Source organism: Diadema setosum, chromosome 21 (assembly GCF_964275005.1).
Source record: "Diadema setosum chromosome 21, eeDiaSeto1, whole genome shotgun sequence".
NCBI classification, from domain to species: domain Eukaryota; kingdom Metazoa; phylum Echinodermata; class Echinoidea; order Diadematoida; family Diadematidae; genus Diadema; species Diadema setosum.
The window spans coordinates 22,740,891-22,765,922 of NC_092705.1; the positions used below are offsets into that span (position 1 = coordinate 22,740,891).

General features: G+C 38.1%; 1 protein-coding gene across 1 annotated transcript; it reads left to right on the forward strand.

The window, feature by feature from the left end:
* Nucleotides 1–3,749: 3,749 nt before the first annotated feature.
* On the forward strand, nucleotides 3,750–17,841 carry LOC140244691 (probable E3 ubiquitin-protein ligase HERC4). Its single transcript, XM_072324307.1, has 13 exons — nucleotides 3,750–3,925; nucleotides 5,563–5,644; nucleotides 6,581–6,797; nucleotides 7,331–7,476; nucleotides 8,506–8,632; nucleotides 9,622–9,731; nucleotides 10,854–11,096; nucleotides 14,085–14,189; nucleotides 14,456–14,577; nucleotides 14,688–14,846; nucleotides 15,545–15,716; nucleotides 17,164–17,266; nucleotides 17,582–17,841. Exons 1-13 carry the CDS (start codon nucleotides 3,750–3,752, stop codon nucleotides 17,839–17,841), a joined length of 2,022 nt encoding a protein of 673 aa, XP_072180408.1.
* The last annotated feature ends 7,191 nt before the right edge of the window (nucleotides 17,842–25,032 follow it).

Here is a 25,032-nt window from a genome sequence, read left to right on the forward strand (position 1 = left end):
TTGAACAATTTTCTAGTTTTTGTCAAATTGGGAATGGGATATGAAGGACTTTAAAAACCCATATGGAAGTGGTATCACATGAAAGCTTGAAGTATGGGGATCATTTTACGATCATTTATTTTAATGCTAGTCTTGTTCTAGAGAGTCCGATTTTGCAGCAGAATTTTTGAATGTAATTTTTAAGTTAAAAGATTGTAACTTTACCAAGTTTTTATCGATTTAGCTGATCCATTGTCTTTCTCTAGGCAGGAGCTATCCAGTGATACCAAACTTGTCTGGTTTGTATAAAAGAATCCAAGCAGTAAGTCATTGGCCTCCCTACTGTTGGCTTTTTGCTTTCCTGCCACCCTGTGGGCTATACATGGCCATAATAAACACTTTTTAAAATGTCCAGGAATACACCATTTCTAATCAAAAACATGATAGGTATGAATACGAAAAAGTTTTTTTTTTTTTTTTAATGAGTTCTTTATGCGGGAGACTTCTCTGCTGCTCAAAAATGTTAAATGGATATTCAGGTCCCTTCAAACTCATCTCTCTCATCCACACTATATTCTAATCATCCCCACATTAGAATTTCACTTTGAACTTAAGAATATGTCTTGGTGGCTCCCACAAAAGGAATTTGTGCTGTTGCTGTATTATTCTTTACAAGAATCTGGTAACTCTTAAAAAATACCCTAAAGATCAATGTGTCCACATCCGCCTATAATCGCAGTTTTACTGTTTCCAATAATATCAAGTTTCAAGTCAATAGATAAGGATGAGAGGATGCATTTCCTTTGGGCAGCATTTACAATGCCCATGTACACATTTGCAAATATCCAATCATTTCAAATTTGAAGTCAATAGGTGAGAGGGTGCATTTCCCTTAGGTAATGCATCCTCTCACCTCCAAACAACCAGGAACATAGGCATCCCCATGTTTCCAATTTTCATATAATGTCGAAAAGAAACATTCCCACATTCTGTGTAATTTTTAACTAAATCATAGCAAGTTTCACTCTACCTCAAAGTCCACTGCAGCATTCATCTTGTGCACTCATAACATAATTCATTTGAAGCAAATATCTCAATTTAAATTCAATTTGTTCACTTTTATAATTGCATGATTCTGGCATACAACTCGTCAATTGCCCTGCAGAAGGGCCTTGCCTGATGCGTTATTCACACACAAAAAGGTACTTTTTTTAGATAATCACATTTTTGATGTTCGAATGTCTCTGTAAAATGGAGTTCTTAATCTTCTGGGCTAGAAATTTATCTCCATTTAGTCAATATTGTTGTACACTGTTCTTCAGAATTTGAATCAATAATCTTATGATAGTTTCTACGCTACACTCACTTTTATGCTAAGACCTTTCTGCTAGGAACATTTACCTAAGCTAAGGCACTTCTGCAGGGCAACCAACGAACCGTGCACGTCTCATGTAAAGTGCTCATTCAGAGCATACATGCTTTTCTTAGACAACATAAAAAATGACAGCATCTATGACATGACACCAAAGACAGGAGATTTCTCATTGGCATCTGATTATATTCAACTCATTTCCACAAGAGATATATTATTACCTTTCACTTTCTAGCAATATCAGGATGGAACTTCACTCATGCAATTCAACTGTCTGTACCTTTGGCCCAATAATCATTCTCATGAAATTTCATAGTCATTTAAGTACCCACTCAACTCAAAATTATTGTGCCATAATTGAGCAAGAACCAAGACGCAAACTAACGAGGTGTACTCAAAGCACTTTGTTGGAAACTTGAAAGCATATCTTCTAACCAGTCCACCAATCTACTCTCTGCTATACCAATACCCAACCCTAGTTCCGACATCTCTGGGTCATATCATGAGTGTAGGATATCTGGGAATATAATGTTAAAGGAGCAGTTTGTTTTGCGCGTGACTCGTCAGTTCATGCTTGCTTTACATCCTTACAGACCTTCATCAATGGTAGGAGGAAAGAACAAACAATTAATGTTGATAAAGGGGGCTATAATGTTTTCGGTTCGCGTCTAGCTCGACTGCACCACAATAACAATAATTAATACTCAGCTCTAGTGCCGTGAGTGTTGATATTACCGAGACCAAAAGCCAACGGGACCTAAAAACATTGGAGGGATGATTACACGTCATTTTCGTTTTATAAGAGTATATCATGGTGCTTCACTGGACATGTACCATTTGTGTAAATTTGAACAGTCCTGCTGTTTTAGTATTAAACCCTTGCAAAATTTCAAATAACCTTCTAGGTAATAGTAAGAATCAACGGTTTCTTTAAACATCTTAGAAATCGAAATGTTAGCGTGCAATTTTATTTTATCAAAAAGATCAAATTGACTTTGAAAACAGGGTGAAGCAGACGATTGTGGAGATCGGTAGAGTTTGATGAATTCGAAGGTCTCAAGATGATTGCATAGAAAAATGATATTCTCCTAAATCCCATATAGGCAATGTATAAGCTGAGGTGAGGATCACTTTAGCTCTTCAGTCTCCACAATATTATGTTGTCTGCCCATTATTCACGAAAGTCGTGCTTGCGGTCTACGTAACTTCAACAATTGCAGCTCTTTCTCGTGAATAACTCACTTATAGGAAGTAATTGAACGCCAGAATATGATAACGGCCCAAGTCAAATTTAGGCTATCATCTTTGAAGACCCATTGCAAAGTACAGAAAATATTGATAAACATTGAAATGACAACTTAGCATTTAAATATCACCCACAACCGAAAAAGTAAGAAATTAGGAAACTATTTTTCTTTCAATTTTCTCAACATCCTTTCTCTTGGACTTAGTTCTTATTCATTTGCAACACAATAAAAGTAACCAAAATGGCATACATTCTCAGAATTGATCTTACGGTCAAAGAGAAAATGTAGTGGAGTTATGTGTGTTGGGCAGAGGTGAAACTTTCGAGACCATGACATTGTCAACTCATGTATTTGCACAAAAGTGTGGTTACAACTAATATTTTGGGGAAAGCGTTGAATTTTGATGAAATATCTGTCATTCCGTTTGTTGGATTTCATTAAAACAAAAGAAATAAAAAAAGGAGATGAAACCCGGAAGTAGCACCAGAAATATTGTTTGCGCCCCCCCCCCCTTACGGAAAACCTGGTTCCACCCCTGATGACTATAATGTGGAATTATACTTGAATCTCAAGGATTCATTGTGATATTACTCAAAATAGGTCTCGGACCACGTTTGGTACATCATTTCAGTAATTATTTCAAGAATTATTTCCAGTGACTATCTCAGGAGATTTCTTCTGTGAATCACCCCCACCCCCAGAAAAAAACAAACAAACAAACATAGGAACAAGAAGAACAAACATCATTGATAAACAATCGAACAAATAGTAACACAATTTAACACGCATATAAGCGAAACAGACGTAAATAAACTGCATTTGACAGTTGCATACATTTCTTTGCATTGTGAAGTCAGTGGCAGTGTTTGGGAACCTCCTCATGGTTACCACAAAAAGAATGCAATAACAGTTGTCTCGATCGTGTATTCATGTTTTTCTGGTTTTTTTCCTTTTGATTTGTTTGATTGTTGTTTGTTTATTAGCTTGTGATCCCATTTTATTCACGACTGACAAAATGGCAAAACAACGTATTTTGCCTCTTTAAAACATAACATTACTCGTTTGATTTGAGTCTCATCTCAGAATGACTTGAATGCCGCCTCGTGTGGTATTGTGTTGTCTACCAGATTCCAGCACCAAGTCAGAGCGTGATGGAAAGTCCTCATGAAGGCGCTTTTGCGCCTAACCATGAAGATAAATGCAGTCGCATGAAGAACGTGTTTAACAGGTTTGTGGAGGCAGACAGTCCGTCCCCTGAGCTACTCGCAGAAGTGAGAGAAGTGCTTTCGCCCGAGTTTCTTGGACATGCCTTCAGCAACCAACAGGGGTTTGTTTCTTCATTCTTTCTTATCATCATCGTGTGGAGACATTTCAAAAAAATGCAGTATATTCCTCCCAGGCATTCTGTCTAATTTCCATTACTGCGATTTCTTTTTTTCTTCTTTACTATCATTTTTCTTATTATCTTTATCATTATTATCGCAATAACTGTCATCATCATAATTTTTATCACATCTATATCAACGCCGGTAAACACAGTCATTGCCCTTTTGTTTTGTAAATCGATCATTCAAAGTAAATTAGATTATTGCGATGTTGTGTCGAGGAACATAAAGAAATGTCATATTCAAAGAATTCTAATTCTTCAAAATAGATCAATGCGTGCTGCACCAAACATTCAAGCTAGGTTCCCTATACTTAACTTTTCTACACAGCACTACCCATTAACAGATAAGGGGTGAAATAAACAATGTAATAAATTGCACACAGCCTTTGTCCGAAATATTTGTTTGACATGTTTGAATTCAAAATTTCAGATGTAATACAAGAAATCCATTGTTAAATTTTGTGCTACGTCGGATTAAGACTTGTTTTAAACATAAAAGTTCGACATATTATTCTGGATCAACACATTGGAATAAGTTACCATTTGAGCTGAAACAGAAACAAATGTTTATAAGCTTTAAAAATGCACTTGACCGAAACTGTTAGCAGATAACTTTCCTCAGTTTTTCTTTGCATGCACTTCTCTCTCCTTATCTCTCTTCTCTTCTCTCTTTCTGTCTCCTTCTCCCTCTCTCGCTCTCTCCCTATATATGTGCATGTCTCGTCCTCTCTCTCTCTCTCTCTCTCTCTCTCTCACTCTCATGAACTCTCATTTGTTTCCGTCTCTTTAATTTTTGAATTACGGCGATATACTAGTGTAGTAATTATATGTGAATATCTTTGATTGATCATGCTTGTTTCTGTCTAGATGTGTGCCGTAGTTTCATCACCACGTTTGTCTGTTTTCTTTGGTTTGTTTTGCTTTTATGTACGAGTTTTGTTTTTCATTTCTAGTATATTTATGTTGTTTTTTGTACGCACGGACCTGCGAAAGAACAGTCTCCGGACTGAAGTATATACCATGCTTAAATAAATGAATGAAATGAAATGAAAGTAGACAAAGGAATAAAAGTGCGTTCTACAATACTTTGCCAACACCTTGTACATCCCTGTCCGTGTATAAACTGAAATATAAGATGAACTAGTTGGCCAACACAAATGCCATCATTTGTATTGCAGATATTATTATTTCCTCCACAGAAACGATGGTGGAATCGTGGGATTTTGAATAATCATATAATAGTAGTTGGATTTGGAGGTGGAGGATGATTGTTCATAAGCTTTTTTGATAGATCCTATAATTTCATACGACTGCATCACGGGGGCTTTGTTTTACATCTAAATGTTGTTCACATTTTTATTTGAAATAGCAACACAAGACGTGACCAATTCTAAAAGGTTAAACCATACCGCAAAAAAGCAAAAGCAAACATTTTTATGAAGATCAAAATATGGTCAGAACCAGATAAACGCATCGCTGAGATATTCCAAAGATATGCCAGAGGTGAGTTTGTCATGAAAATATTTTAGCATTTTGAGAGGAGAACCGATGCGTCTCATTCTATGTTGATATTGTAGCGAGACTGATCAGACGCTAAATCTGGTGCGAGCTCGACAGACCTTTCGTATTCTACAGAACAAGGACTTCCACCTGAAACTGGTAAAAATAAATATTCCACGTCAGAAATATTTGCAAGTCAATCAATTGCAATAAAATAAAGTCAAATCAGATCATAATTATCAATGATATAATGATTCATAAATTGTTCAATTCACGTCAAATCAAAGTTAACTTCATTCAAAGGGGAGCTGTTTAAACTTGCCTTTACCATTCAGGTTAACCGAAAAAATTTCACGTCAGATACACTGATGTGAAAGAGGCGTTAAAATAAGTCAATCTTCTCATACAAATTAGCATTGGATTCACTTTAACATTTTTTTTTTGTGGTGTTTGTTAAAGGTAATATCACGAATCTTAAATCATTTATCTAGCTTTGAATTGTTGAGTCCTAAGATGGTTTTCTTAGATTATGCTTGTCGTAAAGGTGCTTGGTAGATAAACGTTTTGTTTTCCTGTTACGTTATTTCATGAGAAATGATAAAATAATATTTTACTAGCTTTTCGAATATCAGCTAAAGCTATTGATTAACCTATTATTCCTGAACTTAAAGTCCCGATTTTAGGTTTTTCTTATCAAAAGGAGATTTGCAAGAGAACTTTGTTCTGCTACCACTTGCACACACAATAGCACGCACTCACTCATATGACATGCACAGCTTTTCACGCATTCGAGAAACTAAACATAATCACTTTAATACTTTCATATTTTCATGAACTTGAGCATCACAAGTAATACTAAAATGTATTAATACACATTTTTATACAAAAGAGCACACCCTTCCATACGAATGAAATGTCTCCCTCTCTATGCGTTAAATGATCTCCATGTTTGTCCAAGCATATGCAAACTGAAGTATTATGTGGATTGCGTACAGCATACAAGTATGACCATAATAGGCCCTATACATTGACCGATTATGTGTGAGTGTATTATGCATGTATTTATCTGTGTCTGCGCATATCTTCCCATCAAAGGTGGCAGACATTATTCACGAGCAATACAACGGATGCTGGCTGAGACTGTGCCACGCCCAATACGACCACGCCCGTTTAAGGGCACTGTCTCTCATTCTTGTTTGCCCTGCCTTCGATCACCCGGACGAGGCGTGGTCTCGCAGAATAATCGTTCTCCTTGCCGAAAATCTCACCAATCTTGCGGAAAGTCGGTCGCAGCATGCTTTCGAATTTCTTGGTAATTCTATGTCCCTTTTGCATAAAGTATATATATATATATATATATATATATATATATATATATATATGTGTGTGTGTGTGTGTGTGTGTGTGTGTGTGTTTCCTTATTTTCATGATGCATATCTATTACTGTAGGCACGATGTCCCATGGAATGTTGCCTTGACAACCCCAAAGCTTGCCAAACCAATCAGCAGCAACAACAATATATTGGCTAGATTGTTACGTTTGAGCATGCAACATTAATTGAATACGTTGTGGAACTTGTGTGTATTTTGCAACTATGGGATCACTACGATGATTACAGGTGCGGTATTAAAAAGGCAACAGCAATGGTAATTCGTTAAGTACATCTCAGCTCTGTTTGTGAAGCCATCCCATTACGCTGGTAGAACATCCCAGCACGGAATTCATCATTACAGCTATTAAACATCGGCTAATATGATTACTCACGCACGCACGCACACACCCACACTACATACGCATACCCGCGCACATAAAATCATTGATAATGTCGTTGTTGGTGTTGACAGACAACTGGTGGAAACGCGATGAAAGTCTACTTCGGCGGATGATTCTCGTGATGAAGGAAGGTCTGCTGGCGCTGCGACGAAGCACGGCGTACGAGGAATTTGGCACGGTTTTCGTCTTGATCAACGCACTGGAACACCTCAATAAGGTAAAAATGCAAAATAGCTGTAATAGACGTACAAGCCTGCATGGTATAGATTGATCGGAAAAGAAAATACACCCCAGAGAGCATTTACCATTCAGTTCTGGTTAACCCTGACTTTTATGTAAACAGGCAAAATGAAAACAAAGTTCTAAAGCACTCGCGCATAATGTGGCGCAGACCAAAAGCGTATTGACTTGTTTTTCTGTATAGGCCTACGTTACCGAATAGGTTATCATTGTTTAAGATTGAAAGGTTGTTTTCAACCGTGATATCTCCATGGTTTGTTTGTGTGGTTGTTTGTTTCTAATTGGAGAGTGATATCCTGTATCTCCGACGATCATTTCTTCGTAACCCATCTCTGCCTTTGAATCACTAAACGTTTAGTGCCATTTGTTGTCTCCGTTGTAATTTCTCTTTGTGTGTCTGAGGAGTTTTAACAGCTGTTCCTTCCATGTAAAAGCAAACAAGGAATCTTATTCTTCTGTCTCTTTGTTTGATAAACTTTCTGAATCCTTGTTTGATACTCTTTTTGAATTTTCACTTTTATTGATGAATATCGATGTAACTAAACTAAAGTTAAAAGTTTGACTCCAAAATGTAGGTGGGGGTGTTACGGTGCAGCGCGTTTAGTTGAGAATTATTATCCTTTACCGTCTATTCACATAATATCTGCAGATAAAATCATTAAAAGAGCATTAGAGGGAATGGATCGGGGCACGCTGTGAAGCTATGGAAACAGTCATGATGGATCCTAAAATGTTGTGATCTTAAAACCATTCCAGCTCAAAAGTTCGTGTTGAAATTCACATCTTGCTCAGCTCTTGTTTCATTTTCCAGAAAAAAAAACCTTACACATGATCATAGATTAGTGAATTGTACAATCCTTTCTAATGAGTTGTGCATTACTTGCATTCCGTAAACTGCTGATTCCATGATAAAAGCATTCTCAATATACTTGACATTTTCGTATCTACCCTCTCGTTCTACATTGTCAAAGTCACAAAATGTTTGCTCTTGTTCTTTTCCCGTCAGGTAAACGAAAGGAACCGTCGTATTGTATCTCATCGGTTGTTTTACACGCGGGACATCGGCGAAACGGAACTAGAAAGCCATCTGATGACATTTTATTTTACAAAGGCTCTTAACATGGAAATGGTTAGTCTGAATCTCTTATCTACGTCTTTCCCCTGGTACAGGGTGTATTGCAGTTACAGAATAAAGTTTGATAAAACTGGATACGAAGTGAATACGAACACCCTATCATTCCATAAATACTAACGATTAAACAAAGGAGAGGAGAGAAGAGAATGAAAGTGAGAAAGTAATATAAAGAAGATGAAACCCAAATATACATAAGGACCGAGTGAATGTGGAAAGCTATAGTAACTAGAACACATGAGCGAAGTTTGAGGAAAATTGGACAATCCGTTAAAATGCCGCGGTTTCTGCATGAGAAGACTACAACTGTTTGCGGCGTCATATATGGAAAACTGTATAAAGAAAATATCAAGAAATTCCGTTTTTTTTAAAGTACACATTCCCTCGACTTGCTACAAATATAATCATGTTAATAAGGGTAATATCAATCCTCAAGCTTCGTGAAAGAGATTAAAGTCAAGTGCCCATTCATTATCCTAGAACAGTGAAAGTACGTTGAGCTTTCTTTATAATCTCCCTTATATCGTTTTCAATATATGATGCCATAACGTGTTGTAGTTTTTCCTCCACAGATGGTGGCACCGCAACTTTTCAACGTATTGCCCGATCTTCCTCAAGCTTTCACTGATGTGTTCTACTAATATTGCTGCATTTACTCAAACAACTTGTATATTTGGGTGTCATTTCCCTTTAAGCCTTATGTGTTGGCGAGTCGATGACGAATAGTATATGAAAGGCCGACAGATTAATAGTGCCTCTATTGACACTGCTCAAGGAATAAGTTATTAGGTGAAAATGACTGATATAACGTTTTGAATTAATTACAAACATACAAATTCATTTGATGGCAGTTTTTATATTTCTTCATCAAGTTGCGTACCAGTAGCCTTCAGTCTGGTAAGATGTTTCTTTGCCCGAAAATAGAATTAGGAATGTTACCGTGATTTGCCATTCTACTCTTCTCTCTGACACATCTCTGCATGACACCAGTCCATGAAATGGTCATTTTTCCCCAGACATTCAACTGGGTTCACTATCTATTCCTACTTGATGTCGCAAGCAAGTGGAAGCTTATCGAAATGTCAACCGATATGGTTCGGGTAAGTTCATATAGAAACAGCTACTTGAGAGCAAAACACAAACTGTGACATAAAAGTTTCCTTTTTTTTTTTTTTTTACTAAGTCCCCTGGAAAGAAACGTACACTTATATAAAATTTGACTCCATAAGTAAATCAGTCTATTGGAGAAGGGCTTATACTCTTTCATTTGTTTTGTTTGTGCTGCATTCATGTTATTTCACTCGACAAACTTGACATCCAAGGAATGGTATAGTCTTGGTTAAGGTGGGGATTCAGCCTTTAAGGTTTTGCAAAATACTTAGAAACCACTTTATGAAATGTTAAACAACTTACAATTCTAAAGGAATTCAAAGTAAAATAAAGGGATCCTAATAAAAGGTGGGTCCCACCTTTTATTAGGATTGCTCTTTTTTTAATATCTTAGCCATTGCAAAACTAATCGTCATCAAATAAACTTTGAACTCCTATTTAGAATATAAGCTCTTTCATATTTCATATGAGGGTTCTCATTATCTTTAAAAAAATCGTCATAAAAAAAACCTCTGGAAACTTGTAGCCCCATCTCAACCGAAACTGGACCATCCCTTTTACAGGTAGCATAATGTACGGAACTACCTTTGATAACGGACAACCTATTAAAAAAAATGGCTGACCATCATCCAGTTCGGAACCGATGCATCACCAATGAGGACCGACGTAGAATGATTGAGGTTTTTGAATGTTTGAAGGCAACAACGAGTGTGGATATAATGTATGGGCTCGTCGAACATACGGCCAGTGGTCAGCCAGCTCGCCCAGTCTTGAGTGGACAACAAGGGCGAAATCTGAATATAACCCTAACAATAGCCCTGATTTCGGTCTGGTACATCACATCAGGGTGCGAGAGACTGTGACCAGAGACGAGGTTTTCGAAGATTTTCTTGCTGATAAACCTGCGACGCTGCCAAGAGATCTTTCAAGAGAACGATCGGATGATTCTCAGTTTCGATAACGCCAGATCACACATTAACGACTGGGTGACAGAGGGAATGGTCAACATTACCCTGAAACTGCTTCCTCAATATTTTCCTTTCCTATTAAGGTTGAGTATTGAGTTACTGGTTTTTGTTTGTTTGTTTGTTTGTTTGTTTGCTTTTGTACAGACTAGCATCAGGTCGACAATCGAGTATGAGAATTACTTCCAGTTTGTGCACTCGGGGATTCCCCCAAGCGATCTACAATCTCCCGTAATGCAGTTTGTGGACATTCAACGAGGATCGAGTATCGTACAGTCTGCTATGGAGAATGTCGATCGGTACTGGAAGGCGGGAGTAGCAACATGGCTGAAACCGTTGGAAGTTCAATTCAAGGACGAGTGTGCAATAGACCTGGGAGGCCCTACAAAGGTCCTGGACCCCATTTGTCGTCATCACACAGATTGGCACTAAATTATTTTACTTCCACACAAACAAAGAAAAAAAAGCTCGATATCAATGGCAATGTCAGAAACAGTTTTGCTGAATAAAACTCTAAAGAGGAGAATACATTTAACGATAATATCATTTGTAATCAAACGTTAATCTTTCTCCGAATATATGTATACATATCTTCTTCTCTTTTTTTTTTGGGGGGGGGGGTGGAAGGGCTATGATTTGGTCAATCGTTCTAATCTGTTAGACAATTAATGTAGTATGTACAGCTTGTTGTTATTGTTGGGACGTTTCCATGTCAGGATGTAATTGTTATAATTTTCATCAGAATGAGAATGTATTGGATTTTTTAGAATCTATTTTAAAAGATACTGTATCATTGTCTTCAGAAACACGATTATGATTGGACTATCAAAGATGAGATCAAATTGTGTAGTAATGGACGTTATAACACAGTGGTCTTTGCTCCTACTCTGTAAAAAGATACAGCTTATCAATAAAATGCATTTCAATTTTGCCCCTATAGATATCTATTCACAAGATCGATGCGATTTGTACTGGCAATGCCCATATCTATTCAGTGCCATTTCAGTCCGCGGTATGCCGTGTTACGGCACATTTTACCAAAATGTGCAGTTACCAAATGTGCCGTAACTATGCTACCGCACATTTTGGTAACTGCACATTTTGGTAAATTTACCAAAATGTGCAGGACATTGACGGCACATTTTTGTAACTTTCTGCTCGTCCACAATCATCACAAAAACAAATTGTAAATGCAGTTGGTTTTTGTCCCCACCGAATGAGTTCGGCAGCCTAAAGGCCGTGTCACACCTTTCCGGGCAAGTTAGCGGGCTTGTTGCGAGTAAGGTTTTCCCAGCACCCAGGAATTATCTCGCCCGTAGTTGCCCGGAGCTGCGCACGCAAGTCCGATTTACCCGCAGCCAAATTTTGAGTAGCACCTCGCAGGCAACTCCCACGCAGGTACTTCGCAGTCCCCGTATGCGGTCAGCGCGGCCAAGATAATGACATTCTGTCATTTCTGTTGGACTTCTACCATTCCTTCAGATGAATTTCTGAGTTGTCAGCCCCCATATGCGCCTGACACGCAGGTCACACAGAATACCCGCAAGAAGAACATAAGTAGCACGCATCCAGCAAGTAAGACACATATGCACAACTCGCGCAAATCCTTGTCCGCCCTCAGAAATTGTCCGGTATGCTGGAAAATCCTCACACGCAACAAGTCCGCGTAGCTTACCCGGAAAGGTTTGACAAGACCTTAAAAGGTCTTGTCAAACGTAAGCTTGCCCGGATAGATGTGACACGGCCTTAGGCCGTGTCACACCTTTCCGGGCACGCTACCCGGGCTTGTTGCGAGTGGGGATTTTTTTTTTTTTTTTTCAGCACGCAGGAAAATTTTCTGCGGGCGGACAAGAGTGTTTACGAGTTTCGCACTTGTGTCTTAATTGCTAGAGGCGTGCTACTTACCTTCTACTTGCGTGTATTCCGTTTGACCTGCGTGAGAACTTTGAAACCGATCCGTTTTCTGATACGAGCGCTTTACGGGTATTGCGAAGTACCTGCGTTAGAGTTGTCTGCAAGGTGCTGCCGGTAAGGGTCTCCTACTGGTGTTGTGCGTGTACCCCCACAACTCACTCGGAACATATTTTGAACATGCTCAAGGCCTTGTCATACCCGGCTGTACGTATCTGGGGAAGTTTGACTTGCGTGGAAGCAAATTTGCTACCCGGAGCTCTCCGCAGTTGGTCCGCACCTGACAGTACCCAGCGCGTATCTCGCCTGTATTTGCCCGGAGGTGCGCACGCAAGTCCGATTTACCTGCAGCTAAGATTACAGCATGACCAAAACTTTTTCCGGGTGAGTCGTGGGAATTGCCCGCAGAGGTACACGCAGAACGCCGGTAGGAGGCCGCCGCAGCACCTCGCAGGCAACTCCCACGCATGTATTTCGCAGTCCCCGTATGCGGCCAAATTTAATGACATTCTGTGTAACTTCTGCCATTCCTTCAGATGAATTCTTTCACTGAGTTGTCAGCCCCACGCACCTGGCACGCAGGTCACACAGCATACCCGCACGAAAAACAATCGCAATAGCTTACTCGAGCCTTCAGCTCGGGTGAGCTAAATATTCAAGTGTCTTGCCTGTCTTTACAGCTGCAGCAGGACCATATCACCTTAACTCCTTGACCGTATTATAAATCTCAAGCCCATCCATGGGTTTTTATTTCAGTTACCAAAATATGCAGATTTTCCAAAATGTGCAGACAAATCCACTTTTAACTGCACACTTTGGTAACAGTTGATCCCGTCAGGTATAGGTGCACTATCGGCACATTTTGGTAACTTGCACATTTTGATAATTTACCAAAATGTGCCAATTTACTAAAAGTGCCTTAACTTGCCTTCATATAGACATTGTGGAACCGTAGAGTATTTTTTTTTTTCGGATCTGTCAATCCACGCACATGAGTGATGTGGGCCTACATATCATTCGAACTCACCACTCTTAGTATTTGTGTGTAAGTCTTTATTATGGTATACACTTTCCAGTGCTACTAAAAAACAATTAATGTACAGAATCATGCTATAGATAGGGGAGGGGCAAAGTGCCTCCATGTGCACACCCAGTAATAACGTAATTGCCAGCTTTTTATACAGTTTCTCTCTTTGTGGTTTCGGTAAGGCACTTATTCCTAGAGAAACATGTGTCTACTTGTACTTAGAATTTGTATTGTTATTTTCATTACTCATGCATTGAGGGATATTCATGTATATGAGATTGGAAAAATGCAGAAGCGAAATTATTTCAGGCGAACACTATTACTGTTTCTGGTGCTACATGACTTCATGGAAAACACAAAAATGCAACCTCTCCCGTTAATACCAAAACTGGGGGAATTGCAGATGATCGCTATTTTCAGATATTCTTTTATTTTTACAGGAATTCTTTCAGGAGTTCTTCAGAGAGGTAATGGACACGAAGAAATTGTCATTCTTCAGGAGGATGGATGAACAGAGCATCTCGTCCTGCATGTGGTTCGATGCGGTAATATGTCAGCCTAAGTGTAGTTTCTAGCGCAGTATATAATATAATTTCATACATAGATGAATATACTATATATATGTATATATATATAATATGTACATATATATATATATATATATTATATACATGCAGCCTTTTTGATGAGGCAGTGTAATTGCGCAATAATGACGTAGACTTTAGTGAGGTAGTGAGACTAAGTACAGATGTGCAGATAGGGTAACTTTTAGTCATATCTATATAATTGTTTTTCATTATGTTATCTGTAGAAGAACAAGGACTTCAAGACTCTGGAAAAGATCGGGTTCCTTTTCTCCCTGTGTCTGCACAACGCCTCGACTATCACTATTCCGTTTCCTCTAGTGCTGTACGAAAAACTCCTGAACAAAAAGTAGGTATCAGTTTTAGTGTTTTATTAGAAGACATAATAAACAAAACAAAAACCGTAAAAAATATTATATACGTGGACCCAAATATGATCGGTTGTCTCTTGCTTGGAAGGTCTATGGAACATGAAGATCTTCGAAGCCTAGACCCAGAGCTGTATGGCCAACTGGAAGGTCTTAGAGAGTACTCGGCAGAGGAGCTTGAAGGGCTCGCTCTCACCTTTGAGGGACTTCAGCCAGACGGGGAGAACATTGCTGTCACTCAAGACAACCTGTAAGTCACAGTATCAAAGCTATATCTACTTCAACACGACCAATTAACATCCTTGCAGTATTGCGAGCATCACAATAGCACTCAATCATGCGATCTTGAGGCTTTTTTTTTTCAGAACATTCAGGTTTCAGGTCCAAGTCTTGTTGCCGGTTACAGGGCAATCGAAATCAGAGAGAGCATTCAGTAAACATGGTGCATCGATGAAGTAACAGAATTCCCTAGATTCGCGACACTGTGTATACACACAATTATGTATGTATAAAGAAAGCGATTTCTTCGCTTTCTGTATGCATGCATGTAATTATTCATTTGATTTATTTATTCAGTATTCTTTACCAGGCAGCCTCATCAGTGGTTTATACACTGTTATATTCGGGGGCATTGCAACAAAACTATTAAGTCAAGATACGAAATGATGTATCTATTTCAAAACAAAATGTAATGTAAATGGTGTCTATTATTAAAAAACAAACAAACAAACAAACAAACAAACCCAACATTGTTACGCCTTTTTATTAAAAGCTTATAGAAGTTATATAGAGAATCACACATGTTACATTGTGTGAAATTATGTTAAAGAAAATATCAAACAAACAATGTATAATGCTAGAGAATCTGATATCTATCAAAGATTTTAGTAAAAACATAATACTAGTAGTTAATTTTGTATCTTCGTATGTTCGCTGTTGAAAAACCAGACAGGAGTACATAGACAAGAAATCCACCCATCAGCTCGCAGATGCGCAGATTGGCGCATTCCGTTTTGGCTTCGACAAGTTTCCGATGCCAGGTCTTTTCCGCCTGTTTAAACCCGAAGAGCTACGAGACGTGATCATTGGAGAAAAATTTGACTGGAAATCCTTTGAAAACGTATGCTGTCATCTTCATTCTATTTTGTTTTTATGGGATCATAAACAAAGATACATTTCTTACCATAGGCCTAAATCGGGGGGGGGGGGGGTGGCCTGTACAAACACCCCCCCCCCCCCGAAATTTAGAAGAAAAGCATGGATGGAAGGAGGAGAAATGTGATTGTATTAATTCAGCATATTGCATGACGCTCGCACGCCCGCCTATACACTTAGTGAGAGCTAAACAAAGCTAAACAGTATTCCATCTTTTAGGATTTGTATTTGACAAATACATCATTTGCCACTTCCCTCATAATTACCAATATGAGGATAAATATCAAACTTTCTTGATGGAAAATTTTCCGAATATTCCACTAGAATTATGCGCCAGATCGTTGAATTGCAATCATGAAAATGCAAAAGATCCCCCTCTTGGTACATTTCCATAGACTTTGTACACTTTCGAAATTGACAAATTTCCGAATATTTCATCAAAAAGTATGCTCCAGATCTTTCAATTTAGGGAGGAAGATATCCCCTTCCAATGATTAAACCCTTCCGCTGCTTGGTTATCTTACATAGATTTAGTATACATTTTTGATTGGCAATTTCCCAAATATTCAGTCAAAGATGTGTATACGATATAATTCATTTCAATTCCAATAAATCAAAAGCTCCCTCGTGTTGAGGTTAGGGGATTCAGAGACAATGAATTATCCAATATTTATTGAGGATTGACAATTCTCCAAATAAAACACCAAAAGTGTGCACCAAATCGTTGTATATGACAATCATAAAAATGCAAAAAATCCGCCGTGTGGGAAGGGGTATCCCGCCCCGCCCCGCCCCCCCCCCCCCTCCATCCTCACATCCTCCCCCGCACATTGCCCCGAAAATGTGTCTTTATTTGCCCCCGTTCCTCGGATTTACCCCCGTTCTTCTTGCAGTGTCTTATAGGGTAACTATCAGTTAATCAAGTGTTCCTTCCTCAGTAACAGAACAATATATAATTTCGGTTTTAATCTGCATTTAATCTGTATTAAATGTATACCTGTACACAGATATCTTCATTCTTACAAGAGGAAAGCAGTAACGTTGGTTTTCAGATTGTACTGCAGTGGTAGCATTTCGGTCATTGCGCAACATCAATATTGTCCCCCTGATTTGTCCTCATACTTTTCCTGAGGTTTTGAGATCATACGATATCAACGTGTGATTCTGAAGGTTTTCTGAGGCCCTGATCTGAAACATATAGCCTTATAACTTAACCATGTAAATTCATTAAATAATTATCTTTCAAACGTGTAAATAGTTAAATGATAATTGAGACGGCAATAGGGATATAAATAGTGAGCTGGTAATATCTATCACTTCTTGCCTTATACAAGGAATGTTATTTTATTCAATTGTTTCGTTTCGTGCAAACTGCTATTAAATATCTCCAAATATATCTGTATATCAAACAGAGCACACTCTACAACTTGCCATACCATGCGGACCATCCAGTTATCCGACTATTCTGGCGTGTGTTCCATGACTTTGATGAGGACAGGAAGAGACTTTTTCTCAGTAAGAAACCTTATTTTACTGTTTCTTCAGGATGCCTTCGTTTCATGTCTATCACCCAAGCAATAACAAACGGACAGACACAGACATAGGCACACACACACACACACACACACACACATATTTGTGTAGCTATTCTTTATATATATAATATTGATGTGTGAATGCTGTACTCTGTATATGTATGTTTCTACCATACATATTGTAAACATACGTGAACCAGTTGATATACATGTCTATATCGATAAATTTGCCACCAATTTGTAAATTATGCCACTGTCAACGCTTCAAAAATTTGTCTCATGTCGTATGTTGCAGAGTTCTTGACTGGAGCTGACCACGTACCCATCGGTGGCTTCCGGTCTCTCGATTTCACCATCCGACATATGGACACGAGAACGTGTCACAACGGCGCCGATCCCTCGGAGATCTGCCCAGAAGTCATGACCTGCCCAGGCTTCATCTCCATGGGCCTCCCCGAGTACGAATCCGAAGACGACATCCGGTTCAGACTCCTAAAGGCAATAGAGATGACTCCGAGCTTCAACCTGGAAAGACCTCGCAATGTGCGTCAGTGAAGCCTGTAGGTTAATTATACGCTGAAAGTTGAGTCAAAACTTCACTATCAAATGAAATTAGCAAAGATTACATCTCGTGTTAAAAGCTGCATTTCAGAATACTCGAGAATATTCATCTGTTGTGAAAACCACAATTTAATGTCCTATAACTAAGGAACATGTTAGAAGAAATTCTTCTATCAAACAAACCCGAATACGTAAAGGAAAAAAATATACAAAGCTTTCTATACGCCATTTTATTCCCTTTCCTTTTACCCTCTTTGGCATTTTATCTTGTAACTCATGGTTAGTCAACATACTGAGCAATCGGACATGCAAGTAACAAAGAAAAAATAATACAATTGAATTTTTATTTCAATCTTCAACGGGCATTTTTTTTTTTTTTTTTTTACAAAACAGTCAGTGTAGGATTTCACGGTTAGCAATGGATTTAAACACACACTGCTAAGATCGAAATGGTACCGAAGCCCAGGGTCTTTATGTACCTGTTCTTTTAAATGTTTGCCTTTTCTTAAAGGAAAACTTTCCTGGTTAACTTTTACAGTTAAGAGTATCTGACAGGGAATTTGGAAATGTTTGTTTGGATTTTCCTTCTTTCAGGAAAAGATTCATGTATTGTCATGGAGAGCAGGAGGTTGCACTTATCTTTGCATAAGTTTGATGCTGTCTATGATGAAATCTATTATACTCAATGAATAAAGCGTCATCCATACGTGTGTTTAGCCCGATATTACGCGTACTCGTCCAGGGTTTTACGCAGAACGATTCGCAGACATAGCCATGACAATGTTAATGAGATTTATCTCTATTGAGTGCATTTTCCACAGTGCCAAGCATGATACGAGGCGAATACATCTGATCATCTCTTTGCGTACTGTCAGTCTCGTGAACTTTTTTTTTGTTTTTTGTTTTTGCTTCGTATCGGTGCGTATAGTGTCGAACTGATGGACTGAATGACTCGTGAGTTGTATAACTCGTGGGCTGTATAAATCATGGACATTATGTTTTCAATGTTGGTCTTGTGGGCCATATGACTCGTAGGTGTCGGTCTTGTGGATTACCCCCTTAAGATTTAGGGCCTATTTAAGTGCTTCACCGTCATAAAGCCGATGAATGGGGAAAAATGGAATATTAAACTCCATACAATGAACAAAATATCAGATTAATCTGAAGTTTTACACACTGTAAAAGTACATTGTATTCATGACTACCACTAAATTTCAAAGCAGTAGCCGCATCCGTCTAAAAGCTATTAGAGCTAAAAATGAAGAAAAAAGAGAATTTTCGAGAAAAGTAAAGGGACCAGTAACACTTGCACAATCACACTACTCTACAAAAGAGTGTTGTTAAAAAAAAACCTGCAAAATTCACAATTTCCAAGTTACTTCATGATATCAAACTTTACAATTATGTAGAAGAAGAATTGCTCTTTCAGAAAATGTTAAAAACTAAGATTCACCACATTCAACCAGTTCGCCTGTTTTGAGTCCTCATGCAAAATTGGGGCATGCGACTTTTTGCTGGTTTTGTGATGCACGGTCACAAGTAAAAATATCATTTCTCTCTTTCTCCCTGATCTCTTACACGTCAAAGAGTGGGTGACGAGGTGCCTTATCCTTGTAGGGAGTCAATCATATTCAGCTTTTAGGTATGTTTATGTGCATTCTCTGAGCATGGTCTCTCTCGAGTCGCATTTCGTTGAACGACAAGGCAGTTCTGCAACACAAAAGTAACCTATTTCGATTTGTTGGTTCTTTTGTGTACGGCTTCCATTTTACAGTTACATAAGTTTGACCACGTTCCCGCCAACCTCTTTGACCATTGTTTATCCATTCATCTGTCGCGTTATGTGATTAGGTGTAAAAATGTTCAGTTGCTATGCAATAAGATTTCTGCAGATCATGGTTCTGAATTTCTCATTCTTACAGTTTTAGTGCTTATATTCACATGTTGTTGTTGTTGTTGTTTGTTTGTTTTTTTTTTAGCTATGTGCACTGTAGTTTGTTTCCCGTCATAATACGGGCCCACACCCTCAGTGAATGAGAAGGTAATTTAAGGTAGTGTATAGTTATATTATACATACATGAATTCACAACAAACAAGAAACACACAAACAAGGAAACAAACACAAACAAGCAGAGCATTAAAACAGCACAAACACAAGAAAAACGAGGGCGTTGTGTCTTTCTTCTTGTTACCGTTTTACCCACATAGTCATGATAATGGTAAGGCACGAAATATTTGAGCGATGATATGACCATATCATTTTTGTGCCACGTTATTTCATTGTTACAGTAAGAGCATTGTATTTTTTACTAGGACAGAATACAGTTACTGAGCGATGATTTCTGTCTATATCATTTTGATATTTACATGCGTCATATTTCCAGTCTTGTATTTAACGTGTAAGATGATTGTGTCTCGCTATCTTATAGGATTATAATTGTAAAAAGTGTTCTTCCTGTTCCGAATACTTACAGGCTAATGTGCCAGTTTGCCCTGTTCTATTTACAGAGGGAGTTTGTACCCGATATTGTGATGATTGTGTAACCGTCCTACCATCGGACGAACGCTGTTATAGCCGCTGCGAGATACTGTAGTCGGGACCGCTAGAATGTTGTTAAAACATTGTTCAAACAGACAGAGCCACTGGGGTAAATAATATACAGTTTTAGCGGAAAAATCCCCTTGTAATACAGATTTCTCGTTGCATTTATGTAAGACATAACAGGGTTTGTGTGTATTCCTTTGTTCTCCATTGTTTTGATGCGTACGTTTCACTAATACACAACATGATACTGCGTGCCTCTCAAAATAACAACTTGGATTGATATAAGCTCTCAATGAGCCTCCTTTGTTCAGGTTTTGATTACAAATTTCTCATTTATTTGCTAGTTCACTTGTTTGTCCTTATGTAAGCATTTGTTTCACAAACAAAATCGTAGTCGTGCATGGTAAAATTTATACACATGTAGCTAGAAGTTTGGATTACGAAACTATGTTACCATTGCATATTGCCACTGTAAAGTGTGTTTGGCGGATGAGATCGACGTTTATTTGGAAATAAGTAGCTTACTGTCTGCAAAGAGGAACAGAATGGAAGTGGAGTATGTTTTATGTATTTGGTGAGTGTTAATATTCACCTGTTCACCTGTTCTGGTCACCATAGGATCTTCTCCTACTTGGCCTGCTGGTAATAATATGGTGGATAAATGGCTAACTACCTTGAAAAGACTCTGTCTATAATAGGCTGAAATTGTTTCACCCATCGGCTGTTCTCATTTGGGTAACCTTTCTACAAACATCTGCATGCGTTTCCTTTCTTACCCATACACCAGAATATATTTCATTCATATATTGACTGTCACTTTCTTTTTTTTTCTACAGCCTTATCTGTCTTATTCATAACGTTTTTATATTTTGGATTTCATGCCATGTTGACGGTGCTATCATTGAAATAAATGGAAAACAGAATTTGAATATACGAATTATGTGTAACTTTGCGTATGTTTCCAGCTATATTTTCAATTTGAAAAGCATTGTTCGGTAGTCTTCTTGTTGTTCTCGTTGATATTCATTTAATATGTTCCAAAAAGATGAATATTGCGTGGGTGTTTGCGTCTTTTTTGTGGCAAATCAATTTTCTTTGTTGTAGAACATACTGGAGGCATCTAGATGCGAAGCTAGCATTTCCAATGATCTAGGTTACTTAAAAGTGCACAAAACTCGCCATATTTTTCGTTTGTTTTTTGTTTATTTTATTTAATCACGGGGTTAGCAAAAGCCCTCAATCAGCCAAGAGGCTGTTTTTCAGAGAGGCCTTGAACAAAGTATTTGACATAAACAAAACAAATCAAAGATACAGAACGAAACAAAATCAAATCAAACATAGAGGTGATATGATTATCAAAAAAGAAAAAAAAACACAATGAAACAAAGACTAAACATCTTCATCATCACTAAAAAATGTCTGTCTATAGCTGCTTGAATTTACACATTGGTAACAAGAGTGACAATTTTTGGTGATAAAACGACAGAAAAACCAAGCAGCTGCGCAGTGGAAATAAAAGCCTCAGTACGGCACAAAGAGCTCACCTTTACTTCAGTAGTTTTTTTTTTTAAGATTACATTTTTTTTTTTTTTTTGCAAATACAATAATCATGAAAGGTCAATGTAAATTACATTGACCTCTGAGTAAATGCTTCATTTCAATCATTCGTATTATGATCAAATGAAATGAAATATTAACTACTTTGGTTCAACACTGACGATTGATAGAACTGGAAATAAAATGATGGAATGAATGAGTACTTGATATAGAGGGGAGAAGTATCTGCATGATATCTTTTTTTTTTTTATAATACTGTATGATTTTGTTAGTAAAATGTAATGTGTGATAATTATACAGTCGCCACTATTTGGTGAGGGTTAGCTACACAGAAATACAGCTTTCGTGAGACACTATTACGGCAACATTTCCGGCGTACGTTGTTTCTGCTACTTCAGCGGGACAGGACAGCTGTTAGATAGGCTGTATTCAACAACAAAAGGCCGTAAAAACAGATAGAGAGCATCAATCACAATTCATAACGTGTCTGCAAACTGGTGGGTGGTTCAAACTCTTTTGTTCTTGCTTTGGAATATAGATTTTACTCGTGTTTGGACTTTGAACGCTACGGAAATAGGCATAATTGTATGCATCATCGACCAAATGAAGTGGAGAGAGATCAAAATTTGATTGAGGTTGAGTCGATGGCCTCTGGTATCCTAGACATGAAGGAAACGTATAACATGCAATGTCTTCTTTTTTTATTCGTTCTGCAATGCCTATGTATACGTACGTGCAATGTCTTTTTTTAATCCATTCTGCAATACCCACAGACACGTTCGTCCAAAGTTCACGGCCTATTCCGCACCCCCTGCCATATCACAAACAACTACGGTGTTAACAACACATGTATGTATACTTTGTAGTCCATTCACACCTCGGCCGACCTGTGTTATTTCAATAGTGTTGGGATTCCCCGGCGCGGGGATTTCCCGGTATGGGTGTTTCCACTATGGACTTGGTATTTTACAATCCATCATTGCCATTCGTCTCTGTGTCGAAGTACCAGCAGGTTGACATGCAAAGTATGATGCTACACACTGAGACGTCCGGTGCATGATGAACTGAACTGAGCACAGTTCAGTTCGTGATCACCAAGAGTCAGGACTTCTAGAGGTAAGTTCGACAATGCCCCTTGAGCATCCCTTGAGAAGGTTTTGAGACTTTCAAGATGACCGCCAAAATGGCCGCCAAAATGGTTCTTCCAGCCTACTTGATGATTCCACTAAGTCATCCTCGTACCATTGTTGTCTGTTTATCACTATCTGTATTGAGAAGTATCTGTTATTGCCCCGGGTATTTTTGCCTTTCATTTTTGTTTTCTTTATTTTGGTCCTATGTTGCACCCGTCGTCCTCATCTGTATTTTACACTCTGTTCAGAATTTGGGACCTACGCTTAACAAGCTCGCTTTTGAGTATAGGTTCCATCATATTTCTTTAGCGTTGTACATAGAGCCAAACCTACAAAGATAGACCACCATGTTTTATATGTTTTCATTAATTTACTGTGCATCCAAGCCGGATATTATGATTCACTTCATTTTATTATATCTAATGTATATTTCTTCATTGAGAAATATGGAAATGAATTGAATCGAATTGATTTGCTGAACACTGACAATCGGTGATCAAAAGATATTAATCTCAATCATGGTAATGAGAGTGATAAATAGAAGGCAACTGAGATCGAGTACCAAGGATTAGTCGTTATTCATCCATGAATGGTCAAATAGGTTGATTAGCTAATATCGGCGGTCGTCTAGACATTATTAAAAGGCACACATCTTTTTTTCTTTAGATATGCATGAGTAAAGTGTGAATAGGTAAATGCGCATTGTTTTCTGTAAGGCCTATGTTTCTTTTTTTATGAATGTTTATGTGAGTGGTTAAAACATTATTGACAACAGTCAAAGTCCAACACTAAGAATGTAAATCAAAACGGTTACACGCACTCTAGGGTTAGAAGTTAATTGTGACAGGTAGCAGTCATTTCTAATATAAACAACAAGAATACACTACATGTTTTATGAGAATACAAGAAGAAATGCCTGGTTGCCAGTGATTGCTTTATTACTCTAGAATATATCAAACACATTTATACAGATGTACTAACAGGTCACACAACTTACACTAGCAAAAACAAGGTAAATCCACATGTCGGCAATCATTTTGAATGCCATTGTTACGGCCTATAGTATAGGAAAACTATTGCCCACCCAGCCGTGTCTTTGTGTGCTTAAGAGCAAAACATTCGTATCTGACAAAAGACGTTGTTATCAACCTGTTCATGTAGTGTGCCCGATAACATCCTATAAACATTTTAATGCTTCATGTATGAATTACTAACGTGGCTGCCACTTTGAAGTTGTTTTGGCTGATTTGACAAATTTGCTCATGATAAATATGAATGGAAATATGAATCACTGGTTTTTCACATTTTGGTTCATTCTCCAAATTTACTTTAGGGCCAACACTTTTTATTGTTTACAAATAAATAGAATACAAAATACAAGGTTGCTGACTGTCATTTTGAAAGCCATCTGAAATATCTCAACATACACAAGGACGCAAAAAAAAAAAATCTAAAAAAATTAGCACCCTCGAAAGAGAAAACACGATCCGGGAGGACGGTAAAACAAGGTTTATCCTCTGAAAAGCATCATCAGACTACAGAAGTAGCTTCTAGTCTTCGTGTAGTCATTGGGTTCGTCATACCAATTAGTGTGTGATAGCAAAGCCTTGGTCATATCGTGAGCGTATGATATCTAGGAATATAATGTTCAAGGAGCAGTAGTTTTGCGCGTGACTTGTCAGTGTTTGCTTTATAGCCTTAGCGATCTTGCCACGGAACCGTTTGTTTTTTTCCAGGTCTCCATCACAATGCAATCGTAGAAGGAAAGAACAAACAATTAATGTTGATAAACGGGCCCATGTTTTCAGTTCGCGTCTAGCTCGACTGCACCACAATAACAATAATGGATACTCAGCTCTAATGCAGTGAGTTTTGATATTACCGAGACCAAAAGCCAACGGGACCTAGAAACATTGGAGGGATGATTACATGGCATTCTCATTTCATAAT

Excerpts from the sequence above, each read along its gene's own strand:
- LOC140244691 (XM_072324307.1), top strand. The coding sequence starts at position 3,750 with ATGGAAAGTCCTCATGAAGGCGCTTTTGCGCCTAACCATGAAGATAAA. Across the intron at positions 3,926-5,562 it reads GCCTTCAGCAACCAACAGGG|CGAGACTGATCAGACGCTAA; the intron begins GTTTGTTTCTTC and ends TTGATATTGTAG. Across the intron at positions 14,847-15,544 it reads GCTGTCACTCAAGACAACCT|ACAGGAGTACATAGACAAGA; the intron begins GTAAGTCACAGT and ends TTGAAAAACCAG.